We start from the raw sequence: 20,432 nt of genomic DNA, 5'->3' as shown, positions 1-20,432 counted from the left end.
ACTCCCCCAGGATGATGATGAAGCGCAAGAATACGTGTTGCTAAATTCCACTGAGTCTGTGTTTTCGTTGAAAAGTAAGTTTATAGACATTCCAACACATTTATCACTTCTAGGTGATTCACAAAGCACTTCTTCAACATTATTTAATGATGTGGCTGTAGACTCAGCATCACTTGAGAGTTCACAAGGGGATGTGAAATCAGTACCGGGAAGAACGTTTGCAATAAGGTCGGCACACTGCAACGAAGCAAGGAATTTTTACAATTCTCGCGAGAGTCACTGCACGACTTTGCAAAAAAATTGCAAAATTGAACTTTGCGTCCGCTTAGATTGTGTTTGGAATGTTGTGTTTTTCTTCATGCTCCATGGGAATAATAATTCAAATTATTATTATTATTACTGTCGCAGATCTTTGACTGTGATAAATTAGCCATTTTTAATTTTTTCTACATTTTCCATAATATTTCAAAAGCTCAAGGGGGGGGGGTTTAAACCCGGTAACCCCCCCCCTTGCGTACGCCACTGTTTAGAACATTCTCTTCTCTAGACTCTAGAAGGTTCTTTCATAGGGCAGCTTATTTATCTGTACGTTCGCTGCCCCTGTTGCGAACTCCCTTTTAGACAGAAATCTGTGACTTTGATGTCATCATGCAAATTCCCTCCACATCTGCGTCAAAGGTCAACAGCTCCTATGTTTTGGAAAAACACTGTTTCTTTGCTTCCGCCCGGGGTGGAATGTATTGTAGGCACTATGATTGAATATTGTGCATTTTTTCTTGCGTGATATAAATGTCTGTATCATCAAAAGTAGTATGGGGTGTGTAGTGAGGGATGATGTCAGTAGTAGTCAACACTTTAAAAAAAACGATGTTTTAAAAGATATAGAAAAAAGTAGTATTTGTATGATATTTCTAAAATTCATATAATTTAATGAGCCCCACACACATAATTTACCTGCATTTAATACTGTTAAACTTTTGAAAATTGGACTTGGTTTACAAAGCCCCCCTGATAACCCGTGAGCCCCCCCTGGAGATCAATTCCAACTACGGACCTGTAGTGGGGGATGATGCTTTATGATCATTTTCCCAACTGCGAATAGCACCCTCATGTTCGCCAGCACTGGTGGCTCCTGAGAAAAATCCTGCGGGCGGCCTTGCCAAAACTCAATCAAACATTCCTATACTTAACAATTTTCAATTTATTATTATTATTATTATTATTTCAAGTATTATATTGGGATCATACAGCTTTGAAGGACACGAAGGACGTATTTCGAGGGTCCGGACCCCCCCCCCTTACCCGAAATACTTATTAGGTACGAAAATTAAATAATGAAAATATAGTCGTTTAGGATTTGTTGTATAATTTCCTCTGAACTTATTGGAAGACAAGAATTATATTGGGATCATACGGCTTTGAAGAACAGGTTCCGGATCCCCCTCCCCACCCGAAACACTTATTAAATATGAAAATTAAATAATGAAAATATACTCGTTAAGCATTTGTTGTATCATTTTCTCTGAACTTATTGGAAGACAAGGATTTACAGGGTGATTCTAAAGGTATAGTACAAACGAAAACCACAGATACCTCCCATGAAATAGAGACGAAAGTTCCCCTTCCACTTTGCCGAGAGATGCCTCCGTGAGGAGCTAGACAACGCCGAAAACGTGTGAAAATGAACTTCACACCTCTGTACAGTCAGTAAAAGTGAAGATAGAAAGGCGGAACAAACGAAGTCAAAAGGAACACCAAAGTCGCCCATCCGAAAAACACTAGGCGGCAGCTGCGCAACGCATGCGCATGGGGTTCCACAAAGGAAATAGGAGTGTCCCGCAAGACAAGTGAAGGGAAGGGGTAGCGATCGACAACGGTAGGGAGAAAAGAAGCTATGAAGCATGAAGTAACAATTGCACAGCGGGAAACAAACACCATGACTGAAGCAGTGCAGTCGAGAAAAGTAGTGCGGGGTTGCAGAACCACGGGAGGACGACGTAGGATGTAAAAACACACCGAGAATGCAAGCAAAGTGGTCCGTGACACTCGACAGGCAACAGACGCGTACATGGTTCGGGGCAGAAATGGCGGCGCTGGCGGTGCAGCGCAAGGGGAGTCCCCAAAACACAGTGGGAAGACACCGCAACAAGAACAAAGCACGGTGCAACAAAAGAGAAAGAGGACCGGACGGGGAATGGTACCTGCCAAGGAGACAACAAATGCGGGACGAGGGATTCCCCGTAGCAGCACCGAGGGGATGTCACACAGAGGTCGTGCGGCAGCAGGAGAAACACAGCAACTACGGGCACAGGAGGTTATTGCTAATGAAAGGTGCACGTACAGATAGGACCACGTACCCCGTACTGACGTTGTAACAAACGTCGTGATGGGGCCCAATCAGCCTCTTAGAAATGAAGCCGGAGGCACATCGCTGGGTGGGAGCGGGCGAAAGGCTGCTGGAGTGTCGTACGGACCCCACCACTCCGTACGGTGGACGACACTAATGGACGAGGTCGGAATGTTTCCATCCCGATCACCAGGTCCACCGTTCCCAGACCTGACGCGGCTGCTTGCTTCCGAGCGCAACCCCAGCCGAACAACTCGAGTCCCTCCTCGGCCGCAGCCTTCCGCTCCGAAACCAAGCGTGGCCTCACACCACCGCAGCCGCACACTGCCGCGTGGGTGTGAGACCGGGCGAGCAAGGCTGGACAGATAAACTGCGTGGGACAATCGTGTAATGAAGCTACGTGGGGGTATGCACGTCTATTCAACTGCTGGGTTACCCCACATTGGTGTACACAAACACCACACGATCGTACGTAGTGCCCCCCGTCGGCTCGAGCAAGACGGATGAAGTACGTGTTGTGGGTGAATGGGGCAAGAATGAAGGACGCTACATGTGTTCCACGATGACAAGGCCCCAGAGTACATGGCCCCACCTGACGGCAGTGGTCAGGTAGTGAAGAGCACAGGCACGGGTGGCTCAGGAACGTCAGCTGATTGTACCACAGCACCGTGCGGACGTGTGGGCTGATTGGAAGTGCAGCGTCAGGGAGTGTGTCAGTGAAAGAGCCGGTGCGGTGGTGGTGTGCTTGACGTACGACAATTGAGTACGTTGTTTCGAAGCCGTTGTGACCAGTGTGTGTGTGTGTGCCACATGTGCACTGCAGTACAGTATTCCATAATTGGCACTATCCTCACCGTACCATGGAACGCTACACATTTGTAGAACTGAGGGACATGCATTTTGTCTACGGCCTTGCAGATGGCAATGGCCGAGCAGCTGCACGCCTTTATCGCGGACGGTATCCGGAGAGGCGACAACCCGACAGCAGGTTGTTTTCGAAAGTGCACCGTACCCTTGGTGAATGGGGTGTGTTACGTGCAGGCCATCATGTCGGTCACCCAAGACATGTGCGCACCGCGGCGGTCGAGGAGGACGTATTTGCTCGCGTGGACGACACACCGTCCACTAGCACCTGTAGCATTGCACGTGCAGGGGGAGTATCACAGTCGACAGTGTGGCGTGTCCTTCATGATGATCTGCTGTATCCCTATCATCAACAGCGGGGCTGGGGATTACCCACAACGTGTGGAATTCTGTCAACGGCTGTTGCAGTTTTGTACCGACGATCCCCGTTTTTTGCGCCATGTGCTTTTCACGGACGAGGCAACATTCACCCGTGAGGGCATCTTCAATTGCCGAAACAGCCATGTGTGGGATTATGAAAATCCACATGCAGCAGTTGAGGTGCACCATCAGACCCAGTTTGCAGTGAATATCTGGGCAGGTATCATCGATGAACAGATTATCGGTCCATACCTGCTGCCACCACGTTTAAATGGCCGCCTCTATCGCACCTTCCTTGCATCAGTCCTTCCAGAGCTGCTAGAAGATGTATCCCTCAACGTGCGACATCGTATGTGGTTTCAATTGGATGGAGCGCCTGCACATTTTGATGGCACAGTGCGAACCCTTTTGCACCGTACCTACCCACAGCGCTGGATCGGCAGAGAGGGCCCCGTCCCCTGGCCCGCCCGTTCGCCTGACCTCACACCAATGGATTTCTTCTTGTGGGGCCTTGTGAAAACACTCGTCTACGAGACCCCGGTGCCTGACAAGGAAACATTGGTAGCGCGGATACTTGCAGCATCGGCCGAGGTGTGTACCATGCCAGGGATTTTTGATAGAGTTCGCCAGAATTTCCTGCGACGCTGCAATGCCTGCATTGCATGTGGTGGTCGTCAATTTGAGCAACTTTTGTAACAACGTCAGTCCGGGGTACGACTACGTACTATTCCTATCTGTAAGTGCACCTTTGCGTGGCAATAAACCTCCTGTGCCCGTAGTTGCTGTGTTTCTCCTGCTGGCGCACGACCTCTGTGTGACATCCCCTCGGTGCTGCTGCGGGGAATCCCTCGTTCCGCATTTGTTGTCTCCTTGACAGGTACCATTCCCCGTCCGGTCCTCTTTCTCTTTTGTTGAACCGTGCTTTGTTCTTGCTGCGGTGTCTCCCCACTGTGTTTGGGGACTCCCCACGCGCTGCATGTGTTTGTTTCCCGCTGTGCAATTGTTACTTCATGCTTCATAGCTTCTTTTCTCCCTACCGTTGTCGATCGCTACCCCTTCCCTTCACTTGTCTTGCGGGACACTCCTATTTCCTTTGTGGAACCCCATGCGCATGCGTTGCGCAGCTGCCGCCTAGTGTTTTTCGGATGGGCGACTTTGGTGTTCCTTTTGACTTCGTTTGTTCCGCCTTTCTATCTTCACTTTTACTGACTGTACAGAGGTGTGAAGTTCATTTTCACACGTTTTCGGCGTTGTCTAGCTCCTCACGGAGGCATCTCTCGGCAAAGTGGAAGGGGAACTTTCGTCTCTATTTCATGGGAGGTATCTGTGGTTTTCGTTTGTACTATACCTTTAGAATCACCCTGTATATTGGGATCATACGGCTTTGAAGGACAGGAAGGACGTATTTAGGGGATCCGGACCCCCCCCCCCACACACACACACACCGGGAAGACTTATTAAGTACGAAAATTAAATTATGGAAATACTCGTTTAGCATTTGTAATATAATTTCCTCTTAACTTATTGAAAGACAAGGATTATATTGGGATCATACGGCTTTGAAGGACAAGAAGGACGTATTTAGGGGGTTTTAGGGGCCCGGACACCCCGAAAGACATACCAAGTACTAACATTAAGTAATGAAAATAATAGCATTTGTTGCATAATGATGGTTATTAATTTTCTCTGAACTTTTTAGAAGGCAAGAATTATATTGGGATCATACGGCTTTGAATAACATTACAAAGAAGATTTATGTACAATACTACTCAAAATAATATGCATAAGATATTAATCAGAAACTTTCTTTGCTCCAACTACATATAACATCATTTTTGTTATTCGATAAATATTCAATTATTCATCTATTTGACATTAATTCATTGCCAGGGCACTTGATTTTATGTAAATTATTACGATCTTAACTACAGGTAAGCTACGTAATGAATATGCGCTGTTATATCTATATTCTTAAACAGTCTTTTTACCTATTCGTGTAATAATAACATAATATTAATTTATGTATTGCAATTAGTATTAATTTGATTTAATATAATTATTTTAATTTAAACATTATTATTATTATTCCTGAGACACTTGGTTCGGACCCCCCCCCCAGAAACATATTTCTAGATACGTGTCTGATACCTGCACTATCCCGTGTCCCTTCCTTGTGACTAAAAAGAAAATAAATGTTTTGAATGAAAACATTAGCGCCCCCATGTCTCCCCCGCTTTCGATGCCCGTTTCGTTTAGTTTGTACCAATATAATGTTTTTCATTGTTTCGTGTGTTGAACGACCACTTTTTAAACGTCAAAGTAGTACTTGATACTCGTGAACCCTTAAATAGATAGCTATTTCGAGATTTTCACAACGAAAAGGTAGGTATATTTCGATGCTACAACCGAACCAATAGATTCGATTCGACATAACCTGGTCCTGGCAATACTGTAACGAGGCTTCAGGAAAAGGAATATGGTGTTGAAGTTTTTGTCGATATTGTGATTATTTACGTGACATTTAATTTGTACGCCATAGGATAGGGCTTTGCACCGTTTTATTATCTAGATTTGTAGGAACTTCTTAGTTCCAACTATATTGTAATTAATATATCCTTTCGTTGTACATATGGGAAGGTCAAGAAGTAGAAGCAGATCTCCTACAAGGCGCCATCATAAAAGCAAGCACTCGCGCAAGAGGTCGAAATCTAGAGAGAGAGGTTCTCACAATAAACATAGAGAAAAATCAAGAGATAGAAGCGCAAGATCCAGGCAAGTTTATTTTAAAGAATATCAACATACTCTTTGTCAGTATAAATTGTAAGTAAAAATGGTTTAGTTCCCTGGTCTTATGGTTGCGAACATTTACCAGTGTTGCTATCTGTGCTATTTTTGTACAGTTGTGGTAATTTGCATGAACATGTTTCACGAATGGGTACCAGTTAGATATGCCGGAGACACATTTAACTCATATGCATAGCGGAACATTTTTCAAGTTGGGATCACATTTTTTCCATGAAAAAAGCGTTATTTTTAACATTTTAATTATTTATTTGTCGTTGCTAATTCGGCGGCCAAATCTTGACTCACGTTGTCTGTCGTCAGCTGATATGCAGTATCGTCAGCTGATGTGCAGTGTTTCCAAACCTATGAACCTATAAATGCCGCACAAGCTATTCACAAAACGTTTTGAATCGAACATTGTTCCACAAACCATTCACGGAAGGTTAGGTTAGGAAAATTTAGAAAAATAAATTTAAACAAAAAAAAAAAGGTAAATGTCCTTATATATCGGAGACACATTTCTAACGCATATTTTCAGTTTCAAATGGTTCGTACTTACCAATTGTGTATTGCGGAACCTATTTCAAGGTGCCATTATGCTTTTTACACGAAAAGAACTTCGATTTTTCGCATTACGAGTAATTCTTTTGGTCCTTTCTTCCGTTGCAGAACATAGAATATTTTGCGCACAGCTGTGGATCATCACGCGTCGTGCTTGTGTTTTGTCGATTTGGAGTGGGCATGAAGTGTTGCAACCTCCTTAACCGAAAAATACGTACTTTCGTGTTCATTATATCATCACAAACCATTGACGGATAGCTCCAAAAACCATTCCCGATAGCCCCATAAACCATTCACTATAGCCCCAAAAACCATTCACGTTAGCCCCACGAACCATTTCCGGCAAGGTTAGGTTGGGTTAGGTAAGCATAGTTAAAAAAATAAAAATAATAAAATTCTGGTAAAAAAAAAGGCACGTTTGGAAACACTTCTTCCTCTCGCGAGACCGCGTGACTTTTGACACTCGCACCATCTGCAGGTTCATCATGGAAACAATGGCATAATGTTGTCGCTTCGCACAAAAGGCTACTTTATTACATCAAAAGTGCATATTTTCTGTTGTGCAGCATTCCATAGTGACAAAATACCTCCACAAAGTTTGATAAATGCAACAGAAACTCATTTCCGTAAGTAGTTTCTCCTGTAAATTTGAAGAAAAGTGTCTCCGATATAACAGACATTTACCAAAAAAAAAAAAGGTATGACTTGAGATGATCGGACCCCTCTCCGATTTTCTTCATATTTGACATAGTTCACTAATTGAGGCCTCCTAATCACGAATCTGAAGTTAAAATTTGGCAGAAACGTCTAGAAATTGCGAACCATTGGCACGTGGTTAGGTTAGGCAAACATAGTTAAAATTTCGTGTCGTGGTAGTATCATGATCTAGAAATTGCAAATAATTGCAAACCATTGACGCTAGCCCCACGAACCATTGGCGTGTGGTTAGGTTAGGCAAACATAGTTAAAATTTGGTGTCGTGGTAGTATCAGGAATATATATTGCTTGTGAAACAAAAAATTTCGCGAAAATAGACTTTTTCCATTCGGAAAACTAACGCTTTATTTTAGCTTATTTTGCAATTTTGAGACGTTTCCGACAAATTTTAACTTCAGATTCGTGATGAGGAGGCCTCAATTAGTGAGTATGCCAAATATTAAGAAAATCGGAGAGGGGTCCGGTCATCTCAAGTCGTTCAAAAAAAAAAAACATTAAGTTTCACTACACTTAAATGTATTGCATGCTATGAACCTATAAATGCCGCACAATCTATTTACTAAACGTTTTTAATCGAAAATTGTTCCACAAACCATTCACGGAAGGTTAGGTTAGGGGGGGGGGGGAAATCGTACACATATAGAGCCACTTCCCATCCCGTGCAATGTGTAGCTTACATATACTTGAACATTTAGGACATTCCATTTCTTCCTTCACAATTCCATGTTCAATTAAAAAATCTCGTGGGTCTTCAATATCCGGGAACATTTTCACAACGTAACCTTGATACGTCATCTTGTCAAACTACCGCGTGGTTGCTACACTAACAGGGGGTTACATAACCGAACGCATAGAACATTTGATTCATGTAGTCGACAGCAATGATGGCATGAGCTATCGTGCAACGGAGATGCATGAATGACGAAAAATACATACAAATATATGCTTTTGTAGCTAGGTTATGCAGGTCAGTTTTGGTTCACTTAGCATTAAAATAAAGTGCCTAAATGTATTCTACTAAGGTCTGATTTACTTCTATATTATTCCCACTAGTCTACGATACTTGCAGTCACTTGTCAATGGAAAATACATTGTCCGTGGGAAGCACGTGTACTTGCGTAAGGTAATTTTTAAATTGCTTTTCAACATAAATGACTTTTTTTTTCTTTCTTCGAAATCCAAACAGTGCTCATTACTTTAAGGAGGGTTCAAATTTTGTGAATGATTGCCAAAATTCTACGATAATTAGCCTTCCTGCTAGGAAAATTTGAAAAAAATATAAAACAATCGGAACCGTTACCGATGTAAGTTTCATTGGGAACAGGAATAAAAATTTGGGCAGTAGTTTATGCCACATTCAATGAAACACCTTAATACTTGTTCAAGTAGTTACTGTATCACAATGAAACATAACACTTTGAGGAAAACTTACAAATCTGTGTCTTCTCCTCAGCAGTGCTTCTTCTGTGCTTTTGATGGTTGCAGTAGTTAGTGTGTATCTTTGCATAGTTGCAGTACATATCAACCTTAGCAGGGTGTCTACCAGTTTCCAGAAAACCTGGAAAAGTCAGGGAATTTTATTTTTTGTGGAAAAGTCAGGGAAATTTACTGTTTTTCTGGAAAAAAATGTATTTTTGTAGACCTTGTTCATTTTTTTCTGGGCCATATCAAAGCTAGTGACTTGCTACTGGCATTTCAAGAAGGGGTAAAGGGTATTAATTTGAAAAACATAGTGCAAATATCCATGGATGGACCAGCAGTGAACTGGAAATTTCTAACCTTTTTCAAGGAAAACATGCTATTAATGAGCCAGAAAGTACAACATTGCTGGAAATAGGAAGCTGCGTACTTCATGTTCTTCATGGTGCTTTCAAAGCATCTTTTCAGAGTTCTGTTTGGAACGTAGTTGTATTCTTAAAAGCAGTGTACAATTTATTTAAAAATGTTCCAGCTCGGACAGCAAATTTCACAATTACGGGATCAAGAGTTTTTCCAAAAAGGTTTTGTCCAATTCGGTGGTTAGATAATGGAAGTGTGGAAGTACAGTACCTTTTGCCATTTCTGAAAACCTATGCTGACAGAGTTTCTGGTACCAAGGTGTGAAAGCTTTAAAACTATTAAGTCACAAGTGATCAATCCTCTGTTACCAGTCAGGCTAGCTTTCTTTCAGACTTGCAGCTGATATAGAACCCTTTCATGTCAGTTTTCAGTCTGATTCACCAACGGTGTCTTTCCTTTATGAAGATTTGCTCAAGCTACTGAAATCCCTTATGTCCAGATTTAGAAATAAGTCCATTCTGCTTGAAGGTGTAAGTTCTGAAGATCTTTTGAAACTAAATCTAACTCATCCAGGATGTGTGTGTTCTGCAAAAGAAGTTGACATTGGATTTGCAATCCAAGCAGCATTTAGATCTGTGAAACTATCCGAGGTTCAGGAGTTACATTATCATGAAGATCGTCTGAAAATATTACAATGTTTGTGTAAGAAGATATGTACGAGATCATTGAAATATAGGCTCACATATGGTGCAGCATGTCTCTCTCCAGCATCTGTTTTGGATGGAAAAGTAGGTGAAAACTAAGTAAATGTGGCATTACAAGTCCTAGTTGAAAAGCACCATTTTTTCTGGCCCTGCTGCAGATGATATAAAACGATTCTATGCTGACTTATGTAGTAATGACAGTGTGATTGCAAGAATGAAAAATTTTGACATTGCTGTTGATCGGCTGGATCAGATGTGTATGACAGTTCTTGAAGACTGTAACAACAGTGCCTTTATACTGTTTGTCCAGAAGATCTTAATGCTTCCACATAGAAATGCTTCTGTTGAGTGCAGTTGCTCTGTGCCTTGTGGATAATCTTGATGAGGACTCACTTATTACCCAACAATGTATACATGATGCAATTGTAAGTTATGGAGAGGTTGAAAAAGTCCCTATAACAAAATCTTTAATCTATGCAGCAAGGAATGGAAAGTGGAAGGAAGCATGATACAACAGAAACTCAGAAGACTCATTTAGAAGAGAGGAAAAGAAGTATGGCAGAATGAAAGAACTGAGTACAAAGAAAGCTAAAATCCTCGAGAGATCTGCAAAGGAAATCCAAGAAATTGATGAAAAGATGAAAGCATTAAAGAAGAAAATAGTGTAGTTGTGTTTTTCGAGTAATGTGTTCTTTGGAAACTTTCACATGTTAACGAATGCCAATGGAAGAAAACTGTTGTTCAAAATTACATTCAGTTTATAAACATATATATTATTTTTCTTATGACTACTGAATTGTTATGGAAATAAATTAACTTCAAAAAATTACTAAAACAATTATTTTATAATGTGTGGGTGAATTGGATGGCTATAAGGGGTGAAGGGAGGCCATCAATAATTTCACATAATGTGATAATGAAATCTTGCTAGTATATTGGTAAATTCCCATAAATATACAGGTACAGGAGGATAAAATATGATTTGTGGTGATTAATCTGGTGTACTACAATTTACGGATCGAAACTTGAGTGTGACTAAATGTGAATTTTCATCGAAGTTCTTGGTCTGGAAAACCTGGAAAAGTCAGGGAATTTTGTTTTCACAAAATAGTAGACACCATGCTTAGTGAAAACCTGTTCACTCAGCTTGTTCAGTAAGTCTGGCTGATGAAACACTTATGATGGGGGTCACCATTTGGATGGTAGAAAACTGATCAATACCTCCTGTAATACAGCTTTCACATTTATGACACAACCACCAAGCATCATTATAACATGCAAGTCACACAACCTTTTATTTCTTCCAAAGGCATTGTTTCATATGTAATATTTGGTGCTTCACTTCACTGTTTATCTCTGTAGAAAACCTGTTCATTATTCAGTCATTTCTTGTTGAAGGCATGAAAGTATAAATTGTGTGAGTTCCAAATTACTCGTCTGACTTCTTCATGTTTTCAGTGTACCAAATTCTCATTCTCCATTATTTCTTCTTGATACACATATAAAAAGTTCATATTCCTCATATCATAGATTTAACCCAGTCTTGGAGGCACCTTTTGTAAACTTAGCCCTAGCTCCTAGCCTTTTCACAGTTCCACCAAGTCCATTGTATACATTCTTACCGAGAGATGTGGCAAAGAATTGCCACGTAGCTAGTATCCCAAAGTCTACTTTGTGGTGTAACAAGTTAGACAATTTTTAATATATTTTACGTACATTTATATGCATTGTTTAAGAAATTGAACTAGATTCTTTTGAAATGTGTGTACAGCTATTGAATTGTGTTGCAAACCGTTTGAAATTTGTACATGGCAATTTTCCTGCTTTCGTTTTTTGTAGTAAGTGACAAACGTGTGAATTGTGTCTTGGGCATTATTCCAGTGAAAACCCTGCACCTCATCATGTAGCATGAAATAATAATTTTCAGCAAAGTCACACAACACAATGATTTCATCAATCTCAATATCTTCTTTCAGGGTTTTCAGGTATGATGATTGCTGAACAGCAATGAATGAATGTGCTGCAGTTAGTTAACTTAGAAATGATCTGGTGGAAACCTCAAACATGCCTCACTCCCTACCTAAAATGATGTATTTTGTGCAGAATATAGTCATGAATTTCTAAGGCTTCCTTTAAACTCATTTCTCTGCACAATTCTTGATGCTACATAGTTGATGGATATAACACAATTGCTGAAATCACTTAAAAAGAACTTTGATTGTCAAGTAACAATCACAATTTAACCTACAATCATGAAATCACACATTTCCCCATCACCAAAGTGTGGCACGTGCACACTTTAGGTGTCCACTGCAAGAATAGGTAGTTTTGTTATTTATTTACAGTATTTATTGAGAATATTCCAGATACAGCACAAGTGGCCATTTTACACTGAAATTGTCAACAATGAAAATGCAATAATAATAATAATAAGCAAAAAGATATTAAAAAATAATAATTAAAAGTAACAAAATAACAAAAGAGAATAGCAAATTGACAAAAAAATATGCAAAAGATGGCACTATTTGATATTATTTACAAACATTTCTTCTAATAGAAAACCAAAAGGCAAACTCTGAGGAAAATATATCGATTCTTGATGGGAGGTCATTGTATTGTATGGCAAGTCTGTAAAAGAGGGATATTTTTTGAATTTGTAGTCTAGGTTTCAGGGGGAAACGTTTTGAGGCCAACCATTCCCTACCCAGGCCCCCCACAAGGGGGTAGGCTGGGGTCGACTCATTTTTTTTAAATAGCAAGGAGGTCAAAGAATATGTCATTTGAAAGGTCTTATCATAACAATAATACAGCTCCAATTGACAATGGCGTGAAATCAAATGTGGAACATGACCAGTATTGGACAGGACTCATAACTCCTACAGTAGTAATCCTAGACAACAGTGGGAGCTGGAAAAATGTTCCTACACTGTAGCATGGTTCAGAGATATCCAGTAATTTTCTATGACAAAATTAGTGAGAACTGGTTAGTTCACTTTGTTTAATTTTTTTACCCCTTTCCTTGCAGAAAGCGCTCTCATTCAGAATCATCATCCAGCGGTAGTTCAGATGCTTCAGAGGATTATCGAAGGGGAGGCAGCCGTGCCAGAAGTAAAAGGTCACATGACAGGAAAATGGATGAAGTGGATAGATTGGCGGAAATGGAAAGACAGAGGTATCTATTTTTCCTTCTTATCGACAGATTTTTAATTGTGTTTTGTTTGTTTTCAGGTTAACTATATGCAGTTGCTTCACTACAAGCAGTGGAGCTAATTTGTTCACACAGCATGTTCTTGTTTCGTTCTTCCGTGCCTCTCATATTTTGTGGAAGTAAATAAACATACAAACAATTTTCATAATCCAATGTCTTAAATTGAAACGTGCATATATTCCTACAAGAAATAGCTTCTTTGAATTCAAAATTAATATATTTGAAGTAAAAGCTTAGCTGTACTTCTTTGATAATGGTATGCTGTAAAATGACCCGACATAAACATTTAGAAAGATAAATACCTAATTATGGCATGATTGTGTAATCATTCTTAATGCTGTCCATCAGGTTGTGTTTGTAGATTATAACGGTGTTGGAGAGAGAGGTATATTACTATTATTAGACACTTGGTTCAACAGTTGTATGATGCAGGGTGGCATTCCATGAGGAAAAAGTAGAATATTTAGGTTTGCATATTATAAGGTAAACTATATGAAGCTACAAATACGCAAAGTATGAATGAAAACTGTGATTTATTATTGGAGAGCCCAATAACTTGTCATGGGTGCAATTTTGTGATGCTGATAAATGTAATTCAAACCAGTGTAGTTCGTAGACTGTTCTGTGGCAGTGACCTCTATAAGCAGAAGCTTCAGGAAAGAAAAGGAAGTATTTCGACCAGCCCATTCTGAGAAAGGATGTAAGGGCTGACCCTTTCTGAAGACACCGATGTGTCAACCTCACTTTTATATAGTACACTCTAGACTACATTTAGCAGACTAACAGGGTTCCTTCATCTGTCGCATCATATCACCATTCATTCCAGTCATCACAATTAGCCAAAAGTGGCAGAAAATAACTATTTATATCCATCAAAACAATTCTAGATGCAAAATAATGTAACAGTTATTTTAGTGGTTTTTTATTTTATTTTATCTGCGAGGTTTTGTTCTGGTTTCCCAGAACTTTTTCAAGCTACACCAAAATATACATGCAACAACACAGTATATATATTTTGGTGCAGCTTGAAAAAGTTCTGGGAAACCAGATCGAAACGTCGCAGATAAAATAAAATTAAAAAAACACTGAAACTGTGTTTGATTATTTTGCATCTACAAAAAGTGGTTATGCGAACCTTTAAGAACATAAGGATACTTATTTCTAATTGAAATTCCAACAGATATAAAGGAAGGGTTGATAAGATTCACAAAACTGAGCCTGGTCTTTTGAAATGCATTCTAAGGGATTGGAAATTATTGAAGAATCTACTTGAACAAGTACTAGATATTATTAGCTTTTTATGAATTGCATACAAAGTGTTAGCATATGATGTTTCACTTAAAGCAGCAAGGAGAGGGGTAGCTCTAGAGAAAAATATGCCAGCTTGTAGTATTTCAAACAATACAGGGGCTCTGACATAGCTAAATGGTCAGCTCTTTCGCCTTTGGTGTGAGCGGTCCCAGGTTCGATTCCTGGTGGGAGGACAATTGGGGAGCTACTTGCAAAGAAGTAGCAGTCAGGCCAGCCGCACACCGGATCCGACACGTTGCGACGAGTCATTTTTGTTGCAAAATGACTTGGGAGAACGTTTAACATGGAGCTCTTATGGGCGTCCGGACACCGGACGAAACATTTGAATCTAGTCACATTGCGACGGCTTGCAACAAAACAGTGAAGGTCCCGGGAATTTGGTCTCGCAGGAGCACGATGCGACAAAACGTTCTGCACATGTGTGAATCTTTTCTCCTCAGCGCACCACCTGCACGTGACTCATCACTGTATCGCTGTATTGTTTAACAGCACATATTATCTGTAGGTTTGACTGTGCGATCAAGGTTAAAGATGAGTTTCATCCAGAGAAGCTAATCGTTCTTGTCCAAACGAGGCCTCCGTTTTACGATTACTCCTGGACTGGTTGCCATAATAAGAAAAAAATTGATGCCCTAATGAATGGAGTGGCACAATTACATTACCTGAAGAAGAAAAAAAATATTTTGGGAATTTTCTTGTATTTGAACATGGAATGTAGTGTACAAAATGTATTGTAAATTATAGAGGAAAACAATCTTCAGGCCAGTTTTATATTTTTTGCGCGAATAACAATCAGTTTGCAGTTTGCGAATTGAACTTTTTCCTTTTTTGCAAGGGGGGGGGCATCTATTGCTGGATTCATGTGTAATCAAGAAATATATTTACAAGGAAATCTTAATCTTTTTTGAGAGGAGATAAATTATAATAATGAAAAATAATTGTGGCCGCAGTGGCTCAGTCGGTAACGCATCTGACTACCATGATAAAGGTCCCGGGTTCGATCCCCGCCCGGTTCAAATTCGGGAACTTTTCTAACGATGGAAGCGGCCCCGGTGCCCACTCAGCGTCGAATAACATGGGTACCTGGGGGAAACCCTGGGGGGTAAAGGTGGTCAGGGGCATGATGCTGATCACATCACCCCCACTCACGACCGGATCAAGAAAGTGTGGGGCGTTACCCCCACACCCCCTATATGCCTTCATGGCGTTGTGCTAAGCACAGGGGAGCACTTTACCTTTTTTCCTTTAATTAGAAATACAATATAAAACAAGGCTACACAATTGATTACTCATTTTCTCACACAAAAAATGTGTTTCCAAAGCTTCAATGGCCATCATGTTTTCACGTATATGTTAGTGATTTTTTTTGTTATGCAACATATTTAGTTTTTGTATGAATATAAAAAGTAAATTATCATATTTACATATAAAGTGCCAAAACTGCAGGGGGATAGAAATATCCGTGGTAGTAATGAAAATTAACTTTTGTTGCCAGGAATAATTGCCTCCTATGGGGTATCCCTGATCCCCCCCTTCCCCCTTACCATGCGCACACTGTTGTGTTACACCCTTCCCAACTTTATTTTTGTTAGCAATTTGTAAAGTTATGTTGCCATGGAACACTACCATGAATGGAATTAAAGTGAACACAACTCTTGCCCTCTCCTTCTTGTATGAAGAACAGAAGACTTGTCTTGCCTCATCGTGTTGCATTGTGTATTGTCGCGTTGCATTGCTTCGTGACTCGTGTTGGATCCAGTGTGTGGCTGACCTTAGAAGCCAGAAAACATCGGCCATTGGACTCTATGCGCTGACTACACGTCACCCAATATTAAAATCCACTCTGGCAGGCTTTGGCCCTTAAGAGGGTTGTTGAGCATGGAATTTTAGTGTGACAATACATGGTAGAATTTCTTTACGAAAATATAGGGATGGGCCGATTTGAAATTTTGACTGAAACCAATAAAGCACCGATATAAAATGTACCTATACTGATAACTGATAGTCTACCAATGCAATATAAAATTCCAAATGGTTCATAGACCTCCTTAAAAACTGTATGTTACCAGATGAACCAAGCTTTTGCAAAAGAAGCTGCATATTTAGACATTTACTTAGAAGAAATGTAAGGCATGGAGATAATTTTTTTATATCCATAAAAATTATAACTAATTGGTGCAATATTGCACTAAATTGTAAGATATTTATAGGTATATTGGGGTGGTAATAGTACCTATATGTCTATATCAGCCGATACTGAAGATTACTGATTAATCTGTCCCATCCCTATTAACATATGAAAAGACTAAAAATTATAAGTGACTCATTCAAAGGAGCATTGATCTCAAGTCATACTTGGGAATGGCAGTTTTTCTTTATTGTGCTTTAATGTATTGTGGAAGCTCATCATGCATCATACATTCTAGATTAGCCTTACACATTTGCAAAAAAATGCAAAATATGTCAAACATTTCCAATTTGGTAGGAAAAATGTGTCATTTGTGTACACAGCACAACAATGCTGTGCAACTTGTCCATTTTTAAATTTATGACACACTACTTCTGTGTGTTTTCTGTCTCACTATATTTGATAAAAACTTTATTACTTAGGTTATTAACTTTTTCATACCGAAACCAGACTTTGTTTCTTTGATGACTTTCTGGTGCATGTGTTTTAGACTGAATTTTTACCCCCTAAGTTCGTAGTCTGTACAGTAATTTATACTAAGAAAATGTTTATAATCTCTGAAACATTTTAGGCTCCACATACCACTTTTAACCAGACCACAAATGATACAGCAGTTATAATAACAATTGTAGCACAAAGAAAGGGGCCATTTCATTTTTTCCCCAAAAGTGTTATAACATTGCATAACCTAACCGTGACACCAAAGATATCTTTTACCATTTTCAAAATGAATATATATTTTAAAATATACAACTACAAGATCCTGTGCTTGAGTAATTCACAGTGGCTATCTTGAGAAATGCCTTCTCCTAAAACTACAAGTTTCTCATAGTTCTGTAACGATTAGGACCTGTCATGTTAAAAGAAATATCATCAAATTTTGAAAAATCCATGCTGTGATGGACCAAAGTATGCTTTTTAACTGTGTGTAGTGATGTGCCAAGAGTTCAATACAGTTGTGACTATTTGTCTTGGAAAAGTTTATTCAGATTTTACCATTCTAATAAGATTCCAAAGCACTTAATTAACATGTATATTTTCTAGAACTAAAAAAAAACAATCTGGTTTCCGCAGTAAATTATAAAAAAACAAGCATTTTGGAAACAAATTTGACTAAATCGTTCAAAGTTCAAATACATAGGTTAAGAATTAAAGTTAATATTTTAGGTATGCTAGATTTGCAGAAAATAGTGTGCATGTTTTGTTCTTAACTTTTGGTATTCAATAAGCAACTATAGAATCGCTTTCCTACTGAAATATCCATCTTCCATTTTGTTTGTTTCTGAATATTCAATCAAAGAAGGAGTCTCTTGATCTTATAAATTTTATCAGTTTTGCATTTATGACTTATACTAACTTCTGAAGTATGTACATGCACATGAATAGAATACAACAGCCAATGCATAATGCATGTTTTGTAATAGGACTTATTTGGCTGCATATATATACACAATTGCAATTAAATTTTTAATAAATAGAAACAATTATTGTATACTTTAATACAATAACACTGTTCCTCACTACAATCCATATATGTAAATGTCTCTCTTGAGTATTTTAATATACATTTAATAGACATATTCAGATCTGAAAATATTGCTTGATAGTGTTTGCAGGAAAATTCCATTAACAATCTTGAATAACGTGTAGTGGATATAAACTTCTTCTGTTAATAAACTAATATTTACTGGTTCTGCATGTGGCCATAAAGGAGTTCAGAAGTGGTTTCAAACCTAAATATCTTTTCCTCCTTTTTTGAGAGGAAACGTATGTTTCCTCTAATGCATTTGTGACACTTGTGGTTTTAAACTGAAGCACTGCCAGCTATTTGTTTATTAATAGAATACCATACTCAGTTTATTCTGTGCATGTTGTTAAGTTTGTTCCTGGATCTTGGTGCTCACTGTAGTTTAACATCTTTTCTCCCAGTGTATTTTCAGCAATAATTTTTTATATTCATACTATTTTCATAGTACGTAATCATTGACTCCATAGGAACAACAATGTTGGAAATTGTCAAATAATCATTTCTTCATATTTCTGCAATTTCTGAATCAGTTTGTATATGAATAATCAATTGGATGCTATTGGGACTATTAATTGTAATACAACACAACACTTTTGAATGTTAGTTTAATTGTAGTAATAAACTCAAGAAATTTGTGTGTGTAAAGCATCTGAATGTTGTTCAAATATAGAAGTTAGCTATACATATAATAAATTTAAGATTGATACTTTTAATTTTTATTGCTTAATTTAGTCCAGGAAGTGACAAGAAGAAGTTGTAATGCATTGTCAGTACAATTTTCAACATTGGGGTGACTTGGTAAATAATGACCATTTGTGAGTTCTGTTTCAGCAAATCGGTAGGTATTTTCACATACATACACCTAAATATCCGTAAACGGATTGCACAAAGTTGTTGCAACACTTATGCTAGCTTATGGTGACCTTGAGATATTTGAGCCCTAAGACTTAGACATAGAACCTTGTGTTTTTCCTGTCCGCTCATGGTGTTTCTCAAACAATGGTTGTTGTAAAGCACAACCAGTAATTGAGAAACCGAGAAGAGGACCCCTTCCCAGGTGAGTTTAATGCTGATCTACCAGAAGATGTGGTGAATCGTTTGACCAACCGAGGACATTTCTTTCACAGATGTAGGAAGGTGCTTGACTGTTTGTTCTTCACAGGACCGGTTTCGACATTGCTGGTATAGAAGAGGATGGATGGTAAGGATACGTTTGGCTTCATTCCACTGTATGTTTCATTATATCGAATGGTTTTTGACAAAAGTGAAGGTATACCAGGTACTTGTTATTACATAGGATTATTCTGACATTGAAGAAAATTATGGCTTTCGTCTTTTTTATAATTTGCAAGAGACTACTGTTTTGTAAATACTTTGATCTGATCAGAGGATTATACAAATCCTCAAACCAGCCAAAATATTTACAATACGAAGTCATTGTGAATATTAAAAAGAATCATTATATATGTGCATGCAGTATCTTCATTTTTAAAGAAAGAAGTGCATTTTCTATCGTATGTGTTCAGGAGATATTTTGAAATATTTTACACTTCTTGCCAGCTCCCTGTAAAACACACAGTTTCAGAAATATCTACTGTATCTGTCCAGTAGGTGGTATGGAGACTGAATAGGGTAGAGCATTAATAGTTATTAATGATTGGAGGGGAGAAAATAGCAACTGGATTATTTTGGCCAACTTACACCTAGGATTAGTGTAAAGTATAGGTCTTTACACTATAGGTTAATTGATCTTGATTTGTGGGACAAGTAGATCAGTATAAGTCTTATCATCAACAATTATGGTGCATGTTCTAATTTTGAATTCATGTATCATTTTGTGATGTACCCCCTCTCTTTTCTTGCAAGTTTGAGTTGTGGATATCTTCAGCCATACAAAAGATATGAGCATCAGACATTGAAACATTCCAGAATGAATGGAACATTAACAGTAAATACACCATAATTTTTGTATTGTAATGACTATAATGGACTTACATAGGAAGATGATATTGGAGCATAAATTATATACTGGTTTGTAGTATAGACAAGAACTAATTTTATAATACTCCAAATTATGTGTT

General features: G+C 38.8%; 1 protein-coding gene across 2 annotated transcripts in view; it reads left to right on the top strand.

The window, feature by feature from the left end:
• The first annotated feature begins 6,032 nt into the window (after positions 1-6,032).
• Arglu1 (Arginine and glutamate rich 1) overlaps positions 6,033-20,432 on the top strand; it is a 48,087-nt gene continuing 33,687 nt past the window's right edge. For both annotated transcript variants that reach the window (XM_083122665.1, XM_083122666.1), the window contains exons 1-2: positions 6,033-6,343; positions 13,142-13,288. In XM_083122665.1, the coding sequence (XP_082978791.1) occupies positions 6,201-6,343; positions 13,142-13,288 (290 nt within the window). In that variant the 5' untranslated portion in view covers positions 6,033-6,200. The remainder of the gene's footprint in view (positions 6,344-13,141; positions 13,289-20,432) is intronic.

The sequence above is a fragment of the Lepisma saccharinum genome, chromosome 5, assembly GCF_977018435.1.
Source record: "Lepisma saccharinum chromosome 5, izLepSacc3.1, whole genome shotgun sequence".
NCBI classification, from domain to species: domain Eukaryota; kingdom Metazoa; phylum Arthropoda; class Insecta; order Zygentoma; family Lepismatidae; genus Lepisma; species Lepisma saccharinum.
The sequence above is the reverse complement of the archived record's forward strand: the minus strand, read 5'-3'. Positions and strand labels throughout refer to the sequence as shown.